Here is an 18904-nt window from a genome sequence, read left to right on the forward strand (position 1 = left end):
TCATTGTGCTAAGGGTGCAGTAAACTCCCTGCTTGCATTTAAGTTAACACTGAGCCAAAGCTTCTAAATGGTATTTAGTACCTAAAAGAAGAATTTCTATTATATGCCATCATCTTTTACTGATTATTCCTGAGACCTTCTTTGCCTACAGATTTTAGAGATGAGTTATCAGAAGTGTAGGGTCTTAGACAAAACTGATGGAAATGAACAAAGTGAATAAAGAGGTAAGAATGAAGTTTGTAGCTCAAACACTGGTCTCTGTCCAGAAACTAAACTTATTCCCCTGGCCCAAGGAATTAATTTAGCCTAATGTACTGGAAAGAATCACACTGTCCTATACTCAAGTCCTGGCTCCTTCGTTTATTTACTTTGTAACGTTCATCAAGTTGCTTCACTGACTTCTTTGGGCTTCAATTTCTTCACATGTAAAGAGGGACTAATAGTACCTGTCTCCTGACTTTCCAACTTCAGCAGTCGGCAGCCCTACTATCCCTCACAAACTTCTCCCCCTTGTACTTCTCAACAACTATTTCAGATCCTCCTGCTGTACTCAAAACCCTCTCTCCATAGAGGACCTTGCATTCTATTAAAATAAAATAGAAACTTGGAAGGGGAACTCCTGATTTTCTGTAGACACATCTTTATTCCTGCATGTATGTGGATCTGTGCTTCTACCTTTTCTCCCCATATTCCAGGTTCATTTTTGCGTGATGGGTCCTTTCAATTCCATTCTCTCTCTTCAGAATGTCCTCATTCTACTGATCCCATCCAGTCAACATTGGAACATTCCAGTCTTTCACATCTTGGAAAACAGTAATCTCTTGACTTTGCCTCCTACTGCCTCTCTCTTCTACCAGCCTTCTTTTTGTTTATTTTTTTATTTTATTTTATTTTATTTTATTTTATTTTATTTTATTTTATTTTATTTTATTTTTGAGACAGGGTCTCACTCTGTCACCCAGGCCGGAATGCGGTGGTGCAATCACAGCTTGGCTCATTGCAGCCTCGACCTCCTAGGCTCAAGTGATCCTCCCACCTCAGCCTCCCAAGTAGCTGGGACTACAGGCACATGTCACCATGCCTGGCTAATTTTTGTGTATTTTGTAGACAGTGCTCCACCATGTTTCCCAGGCTGCCTTGAACTCCTGAGCTCAAGCAATCCTCCTGCCTCAGCTTCCCAAAGTGCTAGGATTATTGGCGTGAGCCACCTTGCCCGGCGCTTCCAGCCTTCTTGAACATAGTGTGCTAGATCACTTTGATCACTTCTCTGCCTTCTGTTTACCCCTCTTACAGTTGGGCCTTCACAGTACTCCTTGCTCATGACCGTCCTCCTCTACCTTTACCACCACCGAAACGGATGTCTCCAGAGTTACCCATTGCTTTGTCAATAGCATCGGTGTAACCTCTTTATTCTTTATCATGTTTGAGTTTTTGGAACCATTTAATAGTTAACCTATCCCTCCTGTTGAAATATTATTTCCCTAGCTTCTGTGATACCACATTCACTTTGACTTTCTCCCTGACTGTTTTGGCTATGATACCTCTGTTTAGTTGACTCACCTCCCGTCTACCTGATCCCTAAACACTGCTGTTTCTCAGGACTCTGCTCTTCACAACATAATCACTCTGGATTCTGTCACCCACTTTCATGGCTCCAGTTACATTCTCTGTGTTCCTAACTGTCAAATCAGAAGTCCAGTGTCTCTCCTCAGCTCCAGATCTCAACTACATAAAATTATACAATTGTCTTTGGAACATTTCCACTTGGGTGTTTTCTGTGCATCTTAAACTCCACATGTCTAAAACAGAACCCATCAACTACTTTAGTTATCTGTTACTACATAACAAACCATAACAAAACTCAGTGGCTTAGAAAGCAATTTGTTATCATCTCTTGTGGTTCAGTGAATTACCAGGTAGTTCTTGTGCTCTTACTTAGGACACTGCAATTGCTTTCAGATGTCAACCAAGGTTAACCAAAGGCTCCACCGAGCTGGAAGTCCAGGGTAGCTCATTCACATGGCTGGCAGTTACTGCCATCTGTTGACCTGAGCTCAACGGTAGTCACCAGCTGGGGCACCTAAACATGGCCTTCCATGTGGCTTGGGCCTCTTAGAACATAGCAGCTGGTTCTGAAGAGGAATATCCCAAGAGGATATTGGGAGCACTCCAAGAGACCATGACAGAAGCTACCAGCTTTGTATGACCTAGCAGTGGCCATTCTAGGCTGTCATTGCCATCACATTCTGATGGTCAGGAAGTCAGCAAGGTCAGCCAAGATTCCTGGGGAGGGGAATTAAAGTCCTCCTCTTGACTAGGGACCTGTCGTGCCATTGCACAAGGGCACGTGGGATGGAAGATACTGTTGTGGCCATGTTTGGAAAATACAATTGCCAAGCCATCTTTCTTTTCAAATTTACCTCTCTTTCAGGGATTTCTGTACAGTACCTTCCCATATCCCCCTCCAGTTTTGCTTTTTGTGGTTTTAGTTACCTGTAGTCCACTGTGGTCTGAAACTATTAAGATACTTCGAGAGAGAGAGAACAGACCACATTCACTTAACTTTCATTGCAGTATATTGTTATAATTGTTCTATTATTATCTTTTTCTTGCCTAATTTATAAGCTATCATAGGCATGGATGTATACGAAAAAATATAGTAGATATAGGGTTTGATATTATCCACAGTTCCAGGCATCCACTGGGGATCTTGGAACATAGACCCTACGGATAAGAAGGGATTCCTGTATTAGGAAATGGCCCCATCGTTCACTTCATCGCTGGTCCAGAAGGCCCAGTGATTGGTTCTCCTCTCTCATCTCCCATATTTAGTCAGTCTCTAAGTTCCTTCAACTCTGACCCCATAGTATCTTCTGAATCCTGTTTTCTCTCAGCTGGATATAGTGGCCTCCTGTCTGCACTGTTCGTCTCCAGTCTTGCTCATCTGCTCTTCACACACACATCTGAGATACCAGTTCCTTGCCTAAGCCCTTTCAGTGACCTAGATTCTGCTCAGAAGTCTTTAAATGACCTACAAGGCTCTCCACAGTCTGACTGTGCATCACACCATAGTGTAATGTAAAAACAATATCACACAGAGATAAAGAGTATAGACTTATGAGCCTCACCACCAGGTTTTGTGTCCTAGTTCTGATCATTAATGCCTGTGCTACTTGGGTTATATAGCTTCTTTGTGCCTAAGTGGTCTCATCAATTAAAAGGGACTAATTTTCTTCATAGAATTGTCTTTGCTCTTGAGTATTCAATGAAAATATACAAAGGTGTAAACATACAATGGTGTATAGTACATAGTAAATGCTTGAAAACTGTTTATGGTTATCACTAGTACTATTTAATGCATCTCATCTAGTCTCATGACTAGACTATAAGGCAAGGATCCTGTCTGTTCTTTCACTGCTGTATACCAAGCCCTTGGCACAGTTCTGGCATGTAATAGTTGCTCACAAAGTATTTGTTGAATGAATGCATGAAAATAATACAACTAAATAATATGATATAAAGTATATGAAGGGCCATACATCAAGTATATGCAAAGTGCTAGTATAGAATACTGGCTAAGAACTGAAGCTCTGCCACTCACTGGGTGCCTTTAAGCAAATTACCACTCTTACTTCCTGTTTCTTTATAGGGTATTATAAAGGTTTACAATGAGGTTTGAATCAGATAATGCATGCAGGGTGCCAAGCAATGATTGGAACATGACAGCTATTCAATGCATGTCAGTGATTGTTTGCTCTTCACTCCATGATTCAAGATGATGCACTTGTAATTCATAGCAAAATTTTAAGAAGACACTTCTCTAAATCAGCATCGGTAGTATCCTCTAAAGCAATAATGGAGATCCCCATCATTTGTTATTTATATATGGTTATTTGAATTTTATGAAAGCAATATTATCTTTTTTTGAATGCATAGAATTTATTCATTTTACATTTATTTAATGAGCACTTATTATGTGCCATGCACTGAGCAAGATTCTGGGAATACAGCAGTAAAAGCAAGATGATCACAGCTGTTGTTTCCAGAGCATGTGAATTCTAGGCTGGACAGGAATCGAGCGAGTTGTTACAATGAATTAAAAAATCTCCGTTAGGGAAAAGCAGAGTGTACGCTGACAGAACATTTCAACACCAGCTTGATTTCTAAAGGGACAGTAAGACAAGACAAATGCCCAATTTCAGCACAGGATAATTTCAGATAATAAAGACTGAAAGAAAAGGCTATACATTTCAGTTGGTGTAACTAGGGCAAGTGACTTCTCCAATCAAAAGAACTCTTTTTGTATGGATACGAGTTGAAAAACTACAAATATGTGTGTATGTGTATATGTGCATATGATTTGTGCTGCTTAAAATAATTGCAATTGCTTTTAACTTTTAATTTTTTTTTTTTTTAATTTTTGGCACGATCTCGGCTCACTGCAGACTCCACCTCCCAGGTTCACGCCATTCTCCTGCCTCAGCCTCCCGAGTAGCTGGGACTAAATTTTACATTTTTGATCATCGTGTATCAACTTTCTTAAGTACTAGACAACTCTAGAGAGTTCGATTTGATAGCAGGTTGAAGATAACATGTGAATTAGAGAAATGGAGCTGACAGGGCTGCAAAAGCACTGAGTTTTGTTCAATATTGTTCATAGTATTTGTGTTATTACAATGTGTAATAGCTCCTTAATTAGATGCTGTATTGATTTTGTCCATTAAGCTATGTTTGCAGAGTAGTTATGTCTTATTTCACTTAGCTTGTGATATAACACTCTGTATCCACAATGCTAAATTATGGCATGTGGTTGTTTATAAAAAGATATGTTCTCTCAGAGATCTCAAAGTCAGGGTATGAATCCAAGGTTAGGTCATAGAATTGGAGGGTGGGCTACTGATTGTCTATAATGCTTAACCTTGCTTCCTGATGTCTTAATTATTAGTGCCTCTGTGGGATTTAAGATGATATTATCATTTGCCTTCCACAACAATTGCAGTTAGACTTTGACAGTGAACTTCTTTTCTGCCTTTCCATTTCAGTCATTATAGGCTTGTTTACTCACATCATAGGCAGGTGGCAAATCCATGATATGTATGGCAGACAACTTAGCATTTTGTAATATTCACTCATTTTTCCAATAGCACAAAATAATTTTCAAACAGATGCCAAACCTCCTAATTACCAATATGACTTTAAATCTTCTGTTTTGTCCTCACAGCATCTGTGGTTGGTAAACTATTATTTATAAAACATTTTTCAGTTCAAAGTACTTTTTAAAAGGCATTATTTGAAAAACTTTCACTCCACTGGTGTGTTTTCATATGAACTGGGTATCACATAAGAAGGAGAGGAATAACAATAGCTTTGCGTATGTGGTCTCTTTATGTTTTCACACTCTGACAACTGTCTTTTAAGACATTAAGACTTGTGACACATACTTACTGATGAAAGAAAAAAATCACAGTTAGTAGGTGAAAAGACTGCTAGTGGCTCCCACATTCAGGCACAACAGGACACGCTGAAAAAAAACCTTCAAGATGATACCCTATTGTGTTTGAAGACATGGTACATTTCATTCTTTCTGTGAAGGCTTTAATTGGTTTGATTCCTAACCCTCAAGCTTTGAGTTTAGAATAACTGCAGGGCACTCTGTTGCCCTGTCTCTATTTTTTCCTCCAGTTTTCCTCCTTTTTCTTTTAGTAAAACCTACAGACAACCTTAGTGTTTCCTATGATCATTCCCAGGTTCAGGCTCTAGGGCTTTATGGATGTAGTGATCTCAGTAAGGGAGGATAGAGAGCCCTAGAACTGGCCTTTTTTTTATTTCTTCTGAAGCCAAAGTTTTCTGGAATTCAGGACATGATGAAAGACTCCTGTGTCCAGGCTTTTATCTAAGAGGACTGATGAGCTTCAGAGGAAAAGGTTGTGCAAGTATTTACAAGTTTATCAAACTGTGTCAATGGCCCACTGACTTCCAGGTGTGTTTACCATCAGTAAAGAGCATTTGAAAATGCTAACAGGAATGAACACATTTGACTTGGCCAAATGAGAGAAGGGCTGTGACTTGAAAAGCAGCAGTGCAGAATTTAAAGACAGAGCCCCTTCACAAAACCCTAGTGTGCTGATATTCAAACTAGAAGCTTAAACAGGAAGGCTGTACTAATCTAAGCTGCCATATCAGTGGACTTTGCAGAGAAAAATCAGTGATGTCCTTATATTTCTACATCACTAATTAGAATGAGAGGTCAGATCTGCAACTACCTTTTAGAAAAGACACATTCTAAGACTGTAATTCAAAATAAATTCATTCTAAATAGTGTAATAACTTGAAGCAAATAGAAGTTGACAGGCACTTTAGAGATGAGATTCATATTTCATGGGAAAAGCTAGAATACATCAGTGGGCTTCAAACTATTTTGCTTTTGTGACCTCCTTAAACAAAATAGCTATACAAATTTAATTTTTTTTATTTTTTGAGATCATATGTTTTTCAAAACCTATTTTCTTCTATATTAAATTATGCTTACAATTATTAGTTGTACACATTTGACTGAAAACAACCTAATTCTTATGTAAGTGTGTTAAAGATTTTGATAATTTGAAACATAAAAAGTGAAAATGTATTGAAAATACCTCTCTGAGATGAATGGGAACTTTTTTCAAATGCTTTATATATTCATAGATGAATATTCCTTATAAGAATAAAGCAAAATTCAGTTTCAATTCTAATCCTGTTTTCCTTTCTTATGAATATAAACAAAAGAAATCTTGCTACAACATAAGTGGCAATGGAAGAATTTTTTTTAAGTGATGCTCTTCAATTATTTGACATTCTTATTAGTCATATGTCAAAAATCACATTGCGATCTATTTCTAAAAAAAAATGTTGTCTATAAGCTGCCAGTTCTATCACATTTCTCATAAAAGCGAAGAATCAGCAACTAACTACTTTGAGAAAGACTTATTACACTGTTTTTAGAACCAATCCTTTCCCGGTTTCTGTGTAGGATATCAAAAAAGACTTTACCAAGGCTTAGCAAAATACTGCTAATTTGACCTGTTATTCTGCTACTTAGTGGCACTTTGTTTAATCTGGTATGCTTAAAATGTGGTGAAAAATGGAACTATTGCTCATATTAATTCACCTTTGATATTATAATTTTGTAATGCTTTCATCATATTACAGGAAGATCTCATTTTATTACGCTTTATCATGCCTCCCAGATACCGTGTTTTTTACAAACTGAGTGTTTGTGGTAGCCCTGCATCAAGCAAGTCTGTCGGCACCATTTTTCCAACAGCACGTGCCCACGCCATGTCTCTGTGTTGCATTTTGGTAATTCTCAAAATATTTCAAACTTTTTCATTATCGTTAGATCTGTTACGGTGACCTTCAATCAGTGATCTTTGATGTTGCTCTTATCATTGTTTGGGGGTGCCAGAAACCACACCCGTAGAAGACAGCGAACTTAATCAATACATGCGTGTGTGTTCTGACTGCTCCGGGACCAGCATCCCCACCATCTTTCTCTCCTTGGGCCTTCCTATTTCCTGAGACACAACAGTATTGAAATTAGGCCAATCAATAGGCCCACGGTGGCCTCTAAGTATTCAAGTGAAAGGAAGAATCACACGTCTCTCAGTTTAAGTCGAAAGCTAGAAATGATCAAGCTTAGTGGGGAAGGCATGTCCAAGATGAGATCGGCTGAAAGCTAGGCCTCCTGCGCCAAACACTTGGCCAGGTTGTGAGTGCAAAGGAAAAGTTTTTAAAGGCAATTAAAAGCACGACTCCAGTGAGCACATGAATGATAAGAAAGCAAAACAGCCTTGTTACCGACAAGGAGAACATTTGAGTGGCCTGGATAGATGATCAAACCAGATACAACATTCCCTTAAGCTAAAGCCTACTCCAGAGCAAGGCTCTCTCTTCAGCTCTGTAAAGGCTGAGAGGTGAGGAAGCTGCAGAATAAGAGTTTGAAGTTAACAAAGGTTGGTTCATGAGGTTTAAGGAAAGAAGCCATCGCTGCGACATAAAAATGCAAAGTGAAGCAGCAGGTGCTGGTGTAGACGCTGCAGCAAGTTATCCAGAAGATCTAGCTAAGATCACTGATGAATGTGGCTACACTAGACAGTAGATTTTCAGTGTAGATGAAAGAGCCTTACACTGGAAGAAGATGCCATCTAGGAGTTTTCCTAGCTAGAGAGGAGAAGTCAAGGCCTGGCTTCAAAGCTTCCAGGGACAGGCTGACTCTGTTAGGGGGTAATGCAACTGGTAACTTGAAGTTGAAACCAGTGCTTATTGATCATTCCTAAAATCCTAGGGCTGTTAAGAATTATGCTAATTCTACTCTGCCTGTGCTCTATAAATGGAACAACAAAGCCTGGATGACAGCACATCTCTTTACAACGTGGCTACCCAATATTTTAAGCCCACCATTGAGACCTACTGCTCAGAGAAAAAGAGTGCTTTCAAAATATTACTTCTTATTGACAATGTGCCTAGTCCCCCAAGAGCTCTGATGGAGATGTACGAGGAGGTTAATGTTTTCATGTCTGCAGACACAGCATCCATTCTGCAGCCCACGGATCGGGATAACTTCAGCTTTCAAGTCATATTTAAGAAGTGCGTTTTGTAAGGCTATCATAGATAGATAGTGATTTCCTGTGATAGATCTGGGCAAAGCCAATTAAAAACCTTCTGGAAAGGATTTAGCATTCTAGATGCTATTAAGAATATTTATGACTCATGGGAAGAGGTCAAAAGACTAGCATTAACTAGAGTTTGGAACTTGATTCCAACCTTCATAGATGACTTTGAGGGTTCACACTTCAATGGCAGAAGTAACTGCAGATCTGGTGGAAATAGCAAGAAAACTAGAATTAGAAGTAGAACCTGAAGATGTGACTGAATTGCTGCAGTCTCATCATGAAACTTTAATGGATGAGGAGTTGCTTCTTATGGATGAGCAAAGAAAGTGGGTATTTGAGATGGAATTTACTGGTGGTGAAGAAGCTGTGAACATTGTTGAAATAACAACAAAGGATTTACAATATTATGAACTTAGTTGATAAAGCAGTGGCAGGGTTTGAGAGGGTTGACTCTAATTCTGAAAAAAGTTCTACTGTGAGTAAAATGATATCAAATAGCATCACATCCTTCAGAGAAACCTTTCATGGAAAGAGTCAATGTGGCAAACTTAATTATTGTCTTTTTTTTTTTTTTTTTTTTGAGACGGAGTCTCGCTCTGCCGCCCAGGCTGGAGTGCAGTGGCCGGATCTCAGCTCACTGCAAGCTCTGCCTCCCGGGTTTACACCATTCTCCTGCCTCAGCCTCCCGAGTAGCTGGGACTACAGGCGCCCGCCACCGCGCCCGGCTAGTTTTTTGTATTTTTTAGTAGAGACGGGGTTTCACCGTGTTAGCCAGGATGGTCTCGATCTCCTGACCTCGTGATCCACCCTTCTCGGCCTCCCAAAGTGCTGAGATTACAGGCTTGAGCCACCGCGCCCGGCCAATTATTGTCTTATTTTAAGAAATTGCCATAGACACTCCAACCTTCAGCAACCACTATCTTGATCAATCAGCTGCTACCTACACTGAGGCAAGATCCTCCACCAGCAAAAAGATTATGACTTGATCAGAGGGTCGTTAGCATTTTTTAGCAATAAAATATTTTTAAATTAAGGTTGTACATTGGTTTGTAGAAACCTATTGGCTGGGCACAGTGGCTCATGCCTGTAATCCCAGCACTTTGCAGGGCTAAGGCTGGTGGATCGCTTGAGTCCAAGAGTTTTAGACCAGCCTAGACAACATGTTGAAACCCTGTCTTTACAAAAAACACCAAAAAATTAGCCAGACTTAGTGGTGTGCACTTGTAGTCTCAGGCACTTGAGAAGCTAAGGTAGGATGATCACCTGAGCCCAGGGAGATTGAGGCTGCAGTGAGCTGAGATTGGGCCACTGCACTCCAGCCTGGGTGACAACTTTTGAGACCCTATCTCAAAAAAAAAAAAGGAAATAATGCTATTGCACACTTAATAGACTGCAGTACAGTGTAAACATAGCTTTTTATGTTATGGTAAACCAAAAAATGTGTGTACCTCACTGTATTGTGATACTTGCTTTATTGTGGTGGTCTGGAACAAAATGTGCAATATGTATGCCTGTATATGCTGTAAATATATCTATTTCATTAGCTCATTTAATTTATGGGAAATATCCACCATATAATTTACCTGTCAGAGCCAGTACTTACTAAAATCAAATTTACCATTTTTTTGTTTTGTTTTGTTTTGAGATGGGGTCTTGCTCTGTCACCCAGGCTAGAGTACAGTGGCACGGTCTCAGCTCACTGCAACCTCTACCTCCTGGGTTCAAGTGATTCTCCTGCCTCAGCCTTCCAAGTAGCTAGGATTACAGGTGCCCACCACCACGACCGGCTAATTTTTGTATTTTTAGTAGAGATGGGATTTCACCATCTTGGCCAGGCTGGTCTCGAACTCCTGACCTCGGGGTCCACCTGCCTCAGTCTCCCAAAGTGCTGGGGTTACAGGCGTGAACCACCATGCCTGGCCCAAATTTACCTTTTGTCAGAAAAAGTCTGACTTATTTTTTCAGTTCAAATAAATTAATCTACATTTTGTTAGAACCTCTCAGTTCTGAATCCCTGCTCTAGGTAGATAGGTAGCAAGATAAAGCACAAATCCTTGTCCTTACCTTGACAGCTGGAATAAATAAAGCATCATTACATTTCATGTTTCTTACCTTCTTGCTGTGTTGTTGGTAGTCATGAAAGTCTTCTGCAGTTGAAAAGCATCCTTTGACAGTGGTTGGGGTGGGTGATAAGTTCATTAAAAAGGTAATCTCTCTTTCTTGATACATTTGACTTCAAAGCATGCCAGTAGTCCAAAATACCCCATTTTAAACCCCACATTTTGCCCTTAATGGAGCTATGTTAAGCAGAGAAAGTCGCTGAAGCCCTACCTTGGGTTTATGGTGTCTTAAATAAAAGAAGCTTCACCAACAAAAATACTTTTAATTTTGCCTTTTTCTGGCATACTGGAAGTTTTATGCTGCAGGACAATGAGTCATGGTAGTATTTTGGGTGTGTAAGAGCCATACCTTTCCTTTGTAAAGAAAGTCAACACGTGGGTGTTATTGAGGTTCTATTAATAGAAATTAATTTCCTACCCCATTCCTTATTGAAAAGTTTCAATGTTTCCTAGGGATATGGCTACCCTTGTTTAAAGACCCCTGGACTAGATGACCTCACGGATACTAGAACTCGAAGATTTTGTGGTGTTATGATTAATTAGGGTTCTTTTCGTTATGGGAGGAAAAAATCATCGCAACTACTGTCCCATTCAAGCACACTCTACCAGTCTTGGTTCTTTTGTTTTACAAATGAAGAACCCTCTTTTTCTGGAAAAGAGCCACCTGTTAAATTAGCTATGTATGGGACTAATAGGATAAATAGATATGCTTCCCGACACAACAATGTATTCACATATCATTTCTGTGGGAAAGATTTTAACCTCCCTCAAAATTAATTTGTGGAGAAAGCAACAAGGCAAGAATACCTGGCTTATTAAACGGCTTTGACATAGTGAAACCTGAAACCCTAGAAATCAGAACTTGGTTACCATTACCACAGCTAATGCTCTTGGGTAAACATAATGTTTTGGAAAAAAATGCTGAAATTAGCACCAGTTTATGAATTTATGCTTCCCAGTTTCAAAGCACAGATATGCTATTAAAACTCAGAAAACCATTAATAGCAGCAATAGGGTCAACCCAAGAGAGTAGATTACATTACATACGCTTCAGATAGTAGATCGAACTTATTAATGAAAATCAAGTATAATAGCCTAGAAATGTATATACTTGATGAATGAGTATAAATATAAACTATATTCATATTGAAATATGGTATGTATACTAACATCTTAGAGGGGAAGAGAGTAGCTATTCTACTCAGTACGTTAAAATTAGTTTCATGTAGAAGTCAACCAAAAGACAAAAGCTTATGAGGAACTTATGAATTATAACATAAAGAGTATTATGTTATAGTATCCATGGCAGTTTTATAAATTTTATCAGCATAAAATTTATAAAAATAAGTATAAACTTTATATCCTGAAATTGTATTCTCCAGGGTGTTTCAGTGACTTAATATATCTGATTTTATGTGAACTAGACAAATAAATTTAAAACTTAGTAATTTAAAATAATATTTTTGTTTTAATAAAAAGCAAAGATTTTATTGAGGATTATATACAACGGATAGTTTTGGAATTCTGCAGACCTTGATTTCAGTCTTGACTCCATCAGTCGCTTTGGCCACATCATTTACTTCTCTGAGCCTTAGTTTCCTCATCTCAAAATGATAACAACCTCATAGGTGAAACTACCTGTCATATTGTAGGTTCTCAGTAAAGATTAATTCCATTTCTTTCTCCCCTGAACCTTCTCAATAAAAGTTCCTTGATGACAAATACAGGTTCCTTTGCAGAAGCTTCCTAAATGAAAAGTAGAAATTGGTCTCAGATAATTAAAAATTTCTGAGTAAAGCAAGATAGATGTCTGTTTAGATAGAAAGCAAAATAATCTCTGGGTAGTAGCATTATATATACTTTTTCTCTTTTTATTTAACTATATGTTCTAATTTTGCTGAAATAAACAAGTATTACTATTGTAAAATAAATACTTTGAATCCTATGAATGATCTGCAGTTTATAATCCAAGAGTTGATGTGTGGAAAAATTACAGTGATTACTATAACTCAATTTGGAAATTTTATTCCTTAGATCATTTTGTATTACTGAATTGGTTTAAGAAAAATAGACCTGATAGCTACCATGATTGTCAACACTGAGAAAGAAGAGAGGAAGTGAGATTATAAATAATGCCTTTTTACTGAGTTTTCTTGTACAACCCTCTTCTGCCTCATACCTGGGTTATTGCAACTGTGTCCTCACTCATCTGTTCATTTCCAGGCTTCCCACAGTTACTGCACAGTAATGCTCTTGAAACAGTGATTTCATTTCACCTTTAGCCTGCTCAGAACCTTTAATGGGTCTCCATTTAGCTCTAGCGGTCCTTCACCACTGATGGTACGTGTGTCATGTAGGATGCAGTAGTCCAGGTGGAAAGCAATTGTAACATTTGCTAGTGATGTACCCTCAAACCTCACATTTATCTCTAAGTGTGAATTTTTTGTGAATTGCTTCAGATCCTGTCGGCCATAAACTGCGTCTGTGATTGCAGGTCATGTTCCTTAGTAATCTTCAGTTCTGTTTTTCTTGATTATACACACACACCCCACCACCACACAAGAATAAGTGTGTTTGAGGCATCGAAATGCAATTTACCCATAATCAGTCTTCAAGTATCTATTTTAAAAGCATACCATAAATGACATGCACAGTAACAGAATGCTAGTAAATATATACGTCTTCAGGGAGAAGAGTGTAATAACACTCTTGATAGAGTGAAAATACAAAAAAATCACTAGCATAAAGTATAAAGACCATATTCTTTAACCTGGTATTCAAGGCACTCCACAAACAGATGTCATTTCCCTTCCCAACCTTATCTCACATCCCTCCCATGACAAACCCATTCAAACCTCCTGAGAGCCAGACACTGCGGCTTGTGTTTGATGCCCCAAACCTCATGGAATCCTTATAACAGTGCAATGATTACATTACTCTCCCCATTTTCTAGATGACGTTTAGTATCTTGCTTCAGGCCACACAGCTAATTGTTGGCAGAGCCAGGCTTCAAACCCAGATTTGTCTGACTCCAAAACGAGTTTTCTTTATCTTATTTTCTGGCCAGATGGATTTCTCTGCTGAGCACCAACCTAACACCTCTCAAGTTCCACTTGCATGCTTGTGATGGCGATGTTTATCCCGACTCAGAAACCTTATCCTACCTGTTCCTCAACGTTTACTGCCAAACTTAACTCCTGTGAAATCTCTCAGCCTCCAGCCTGCAGTGATAGTGCCTTTCTCTGACCCCTACTCAGGGTCATACTGCTTTAGGGTCTCACTTAATTTATCAGTTTGTGGGTGTTGTCCCCCCAACCAGGTAATTACTACTTGATGGCAGAAGCTTTGTAAGTCAGATCAGATCATCTCTAAGATTCTACTCTTTGGTTTATGTTTCTTTTTTTAAGTCACCTACAGTGCTGCCGCTAGCAGACACTCAGTAAAAATGAACTCAGTGTTAAAGTAATAATTCTTCACAGAGAGTTAGAAGACTCTCTCCCTTATCACTAAGATAAGATAGCTTACAGCTCTCAGATTAAAATTACATCCTCTACGTTTTGAATTAACAGTTTAATGTTTAAAAAAAAAAAAAGACAAAGTTGGTAGTAAGTCAACTTTGTTATCACTTTTTTTTTTAAGAGGCGGGAGTCTCACTATGTTGCCCAGGCTGGACTTTAACTCCTGAGCTCAAGTGATCCTCCCCCCTCACCCTCCTGTTGTTGTCACTGTAGAAGGGCTGAATTGATAGAAGATAATTTGCCCAGTTTCATTCTGTTCCTCAGCCTCCTGGACCCGTCTGCATAAAAGACAGTGTGGTTATATTTCCGCTTATGGAAAATTGCAGACATTCTACCATGACCCCCATCAGAGCAACTGAGAAAGAACCTTGGCAAAGAGGGAAAAGGGGAACATCATACCAAAAAGAGGAGTCTTGGATCTGTTTTCTAGAAGGAGGCCATGCAGGAAGAGAAGAGATGCTCTTTTACCAGGTGGCAGGGATCCAGGGAGCAAAGAGGTTTTGTTCCTATGGATCAAAGATCAGTGTGGTCAGAAGTAACACAGCATGTCCACTGAGACTACAAGTGAGTTTGAAATGAGGGTCAAAAGAGAGAGGAACAGCCTTCACCAAAAGCTATGTGAGCACTTAAGCTGACCCCTCCTTCCTTTCCCCTCACAATGCCCCAAGTACCCCTTCCCTACCTCTCTGCCAGCTTCTGGTGTTTTTCATTCATCCTAGTATGTCATTTAGATAGAACTACATGAATCCGAGCCATTGATTGGTTTTATTGTTTGCTTAAGGATTGATTTAGAAATCTCCATAATCCATTCTGCCTTAATTTACACTTTGCAGTGTTATAATATGTTTAGAATGACTGATAAGTACCAGACCTAATCTCTCCCAAGAAATAACAAGACACATAATTTGTAAGATAATTACGTTTCAAGTGAACAGAAAGACTGTAGGTGTGAAAACAGCTTTAGTAATAGCCATACCTTGGGGAAGTCAAAGGGATTTTAACTTAACTATCTTAGGAGCTAAATCAGAATTAGTAAAACACCAATATCTAGCAACGGAAGCTTTTAAAGTGCAAATTTTATGAGAGTACTTTATCAGAAGACGAAATGGCTTGAGCATTTAGTAAAAATAACTTTTTCAAAAAGTTTAAAAACCTTTTTTGTTCTGTTTTTTAAAAAATGTTTTGTTCTTCATCACTGGATCTCTTACATTCAGGAAAATTAGGTGGATTTACGCAAGAAAATAATACCATAGATTCCGGAGAACTTGATATTGGCCGAAGAGCAATTCAAGAGGTTCCTCCCGGGATCTTCTGGAGATCACAGCTCTTCATTGATCAGCCACAGTTTCTTAAATTCAATATCTCTCTTCAGAAGGATGCATTGATAGGAGTCTATGGCCGAAAAGGCTTACCGCCTTCCCATACTCAGGTAAGGCTAGGCTTTCTCATCAATAAAATAAAAACTGCTGCTTGCATTTTTTGAAATTAGTATCTTTCTTAAGCTCAGCTGTTTGGTTAACTGTTCGGCCACTTTGGAACTGACTTCCTACAGTAGAAAGAATTTTGAATGTAGGTTACTTGTTCTGAGGTTTTTGAATCAGTAGTGGGAAGAACAATATTTTCTTCCTGATTTGACTGTTTAAAATGTACTGAATTTTGTGAGTAACTTAATGAATATTGAGCATCATCTGAGCACCCAGTAAAACACCATGGATTTTCCAAGTGTTTTACAAAGATTCTATGATAATTTCAGATGATCTTATTCCTTTCATGTAATAGATGCATAACATATTCATCTCAAACACGTATTCATTCTGTTCAAAATGTAATTTTTTAGTTTATGCCAGATTTACTCTTAGTAGAGAAATTATGGGAACATCAACATAAATATGATGACATGAGCTTTATCAACTCAAGCACTGTTCCTCATCTAAAATGGTGAATGCTGAGATAAAGAGGCAAGAGAGCTTTCAGAGATAACCAAGTATGATCATATTCATGTGGTACGCAAAACAATTCAGATATCCTTAATATCAAAGAACTTCAAAGTCATTTCCCTTGCATAAAAATCCCCTCACAACAGCAATCACAGATGGAGAACTACTGTCAATTCCACAGCCTTTTTCATAATCTAATACAGTACTGGGTCATAGTATGTAAATTGGAAATTGTCACTTAATATAGGTTCCATCATGTCTAAGAGAAGTTTTTTGAATTACCTGCCATAAAATTGGAACTGAGACTTTACCCAAGATCAACTATTTTGTTAGTAAGTAGAATATCAAACATGTAATAGTTGATTAATTAAAATTGACAGTTGGATGAGCCTAAAGTTATATTCGATCATCAATTTATTTGCCCAGAGGATTTCATGCTGATTTAGTGTGATTTATAAAATAAGGACTGGGAAGTTTTCATGTATGCTTTATATCATATAATTTTGTGAGAAATACTTCTTCAATAACCTAGGAACATAAATTATGAAGAAAAGTTATCACATATTAATAAAGAAATTATATATTTAAAGAAAGATGAGTAAGAAGATTTCAACATGCTTTTTCTAATATAATTGTGGATTTACTTCATATACATATGTGAATTTTTATGGCGGTGAAATTTCTGAATATCAGGCTTTAGTGTATTCATTTTTCCTATTTAATATTTTTAATATATTATTAAAGTAAATTCAATTCTTATGGATTGTATACTTCTTATAATGTACTAACGCCCAATTTTAAATTTTGTATTTTTGTTTGTTGGGGTTCTGGTTTTTGTTTGTTTTGTTTTTTGTTTGAGACAGGGTCTCACTCTGTCTTCCAGACTGGCGTGCAATGGTACAGTCTCACCTCACTGCAGCCTCAACCTCCTTGGCTCAGGTGATCCTTCCACCTCAGCCTCCTGGGTAGCTGGGACTACAGATGCGTGTCACTGCACCCGGCTAATTTTTGTATTTTTTGTAGAGATGTGGTTTCACCACATTGCCCAGACTGGTCTTGAACTCCTGGGCTCAAGCAATCCGCCCACCTCAGCTTCCCAAAGGACTGGGATTACAGGCAGGAGCCACCGCATCTGGACCAATTTATTTTATTCTATTCTATTCTATTCTATTCTATTCTATTCTATTCTATTCTATTCTATTCTATTCCATTCCATTCCATTCCATTCTATTCTATTCTATTCTATTTTTTATTGTTTGAGATGGAGTTTTGCTTTTGTTGCCCAGGCTGGAGTGCAATGGCATGATCTCGGCTCACCGCAACCTCCGCCTCCCAGGTTCAAGTGATGCTCCAGCCTCAGCCTCTCGAGTAGCTGGGATGCGCCACCACGCCCAGCTAATTTTGTATTTTTAGTAGAGATGGGGTTTTTCCATGTTGGTCAGGCTGGTCCCAAACTCCCAACCTCAGGTGATCTGCCCTCCTCGGCCTCCCGAAGTGTTAGGATTATAGGCATGAGCCACCGCGCCCAGCCAGTCTGGACCATTTTAAATTTTAGATTTGACTCCAGTTCATCTTATAGGTGACACTGACTAGGATACAATAACCAGGTTTTCTTAAGGCCAGGCACAGTGGGTCACACCTGTAGTCCCAGCACTGGGAGGCCGAGGTGGGTGGAGCATTTAAGGTCAGGAGTTCAAGACCGGCCTGACCAACGTGGTGAAACCCCGTCTCTACTAAAAATACAAAACTAGCCGAACGTAGTGATGCACACCTGTAATCCCAGCTACTCAGGAGGCTGAGGCAGGAGAATCACTTGAACCCTGGAGGCGGAGGTTGCAGTGAGCGAGAGATCGTGACATTGCACTCCAGCCTGGACAACAAGAGCAAAACTCTGTCTAGGAAAAAAAAAAAAAAAAAATTCTTAAATGGAAGTCCTCTATAACTTCAATTATAGTAGACAGATTGGATTTATAGCAATTGTCCAGTGAAATATGAAAAAATATTTTCCCATTAAAACCACATATGTGATTATTTGTGTATAATTCAAAAAATGTACCTCTAAGCCAAGCATAATAGTGAACATGTAACTTATAAATTCCAGAAAATAATTTCAGATAAGAATTGCTTATTGTTTTGTGTACTTGAAAGGTTTATTTAAAGATTTAGTTGACTCTGCAAGTTGTATATAACATTTAAGATTAGAGAAATAAAAGGTGCAGTTTCAGGTTTTCTCATAATCTTTCTAGTATTTAAACATAATACATGTGATACCCACTTTTCTTTTCTACCACAATATATGTGTTTAAGTAGGTTATGCATTTTCTTAAGCATCACGGTTATTATAGTTTCTTCCTGTGGTTTATTCAGTATCAGCAGAGCAAACAACTGTTTCTGAGTTCAGTTTTTAAACATGAAATATTCTATAAAGCAGCCCAAATTGAATATTTCTCTGTTTCTGGGGAACATTAAATAAATCAACCTGAAATAATTAAAAGTGGCCAGCCATTCAGAATGGTTGCTTGAGCTGTCACAGTCTTTGTGACCTTTTTAAAACTGCCCGTTTGATTGTTGCCAACGAATCAGTGGGCTCTCTTCTCCCTGATGCCAGTTCATTCTCTTGGTCAGTTAGTGGCCTAAGGAGGCGATGCAGAGCCTTATGGTTAAGTGTACTGTAGCAT

General features: G+C 38.5%; 1 protein-coding gene across 29 annotated transcripts in view; it reads left to right on the forward strand.

The window, feature by feature from the left end:
• TENM3 (teneurin transmembrane protein 3) overlaps positions 1 to 18904 on the forward strand; it is a 2750454-nt gene that overhangs the window by 2604136 nt on the left and 127414 nt on the right. For all 29 annotated transcript variants that reach the window (XM_065545705.2, XM_045391898.3, XM_065545707.2 and 26 more), the window contains one exon: positions 15504 to 15718. In XM_065545705.2, the coding sequence (XP_065401777.1) occupies positions 15504 to 15718 (215 nt within the window). The remainder of the gene's footprint in view (positions 1 to 15503; positions 15719 to 18904) is intronic.

Source organism: Macaca fascicularis, chromosome 5 (genome assembly GCF_037993035.2).
Source record: "Macaca fascicularis isolate 582-1 chromosome 5, T2T-MFA8v1.1".
NCBI lineage: Eukaryota > Metazoa > Chordata > Mammalia > Primates > Cercopithecidae > Macaca > Macaca fascicularis.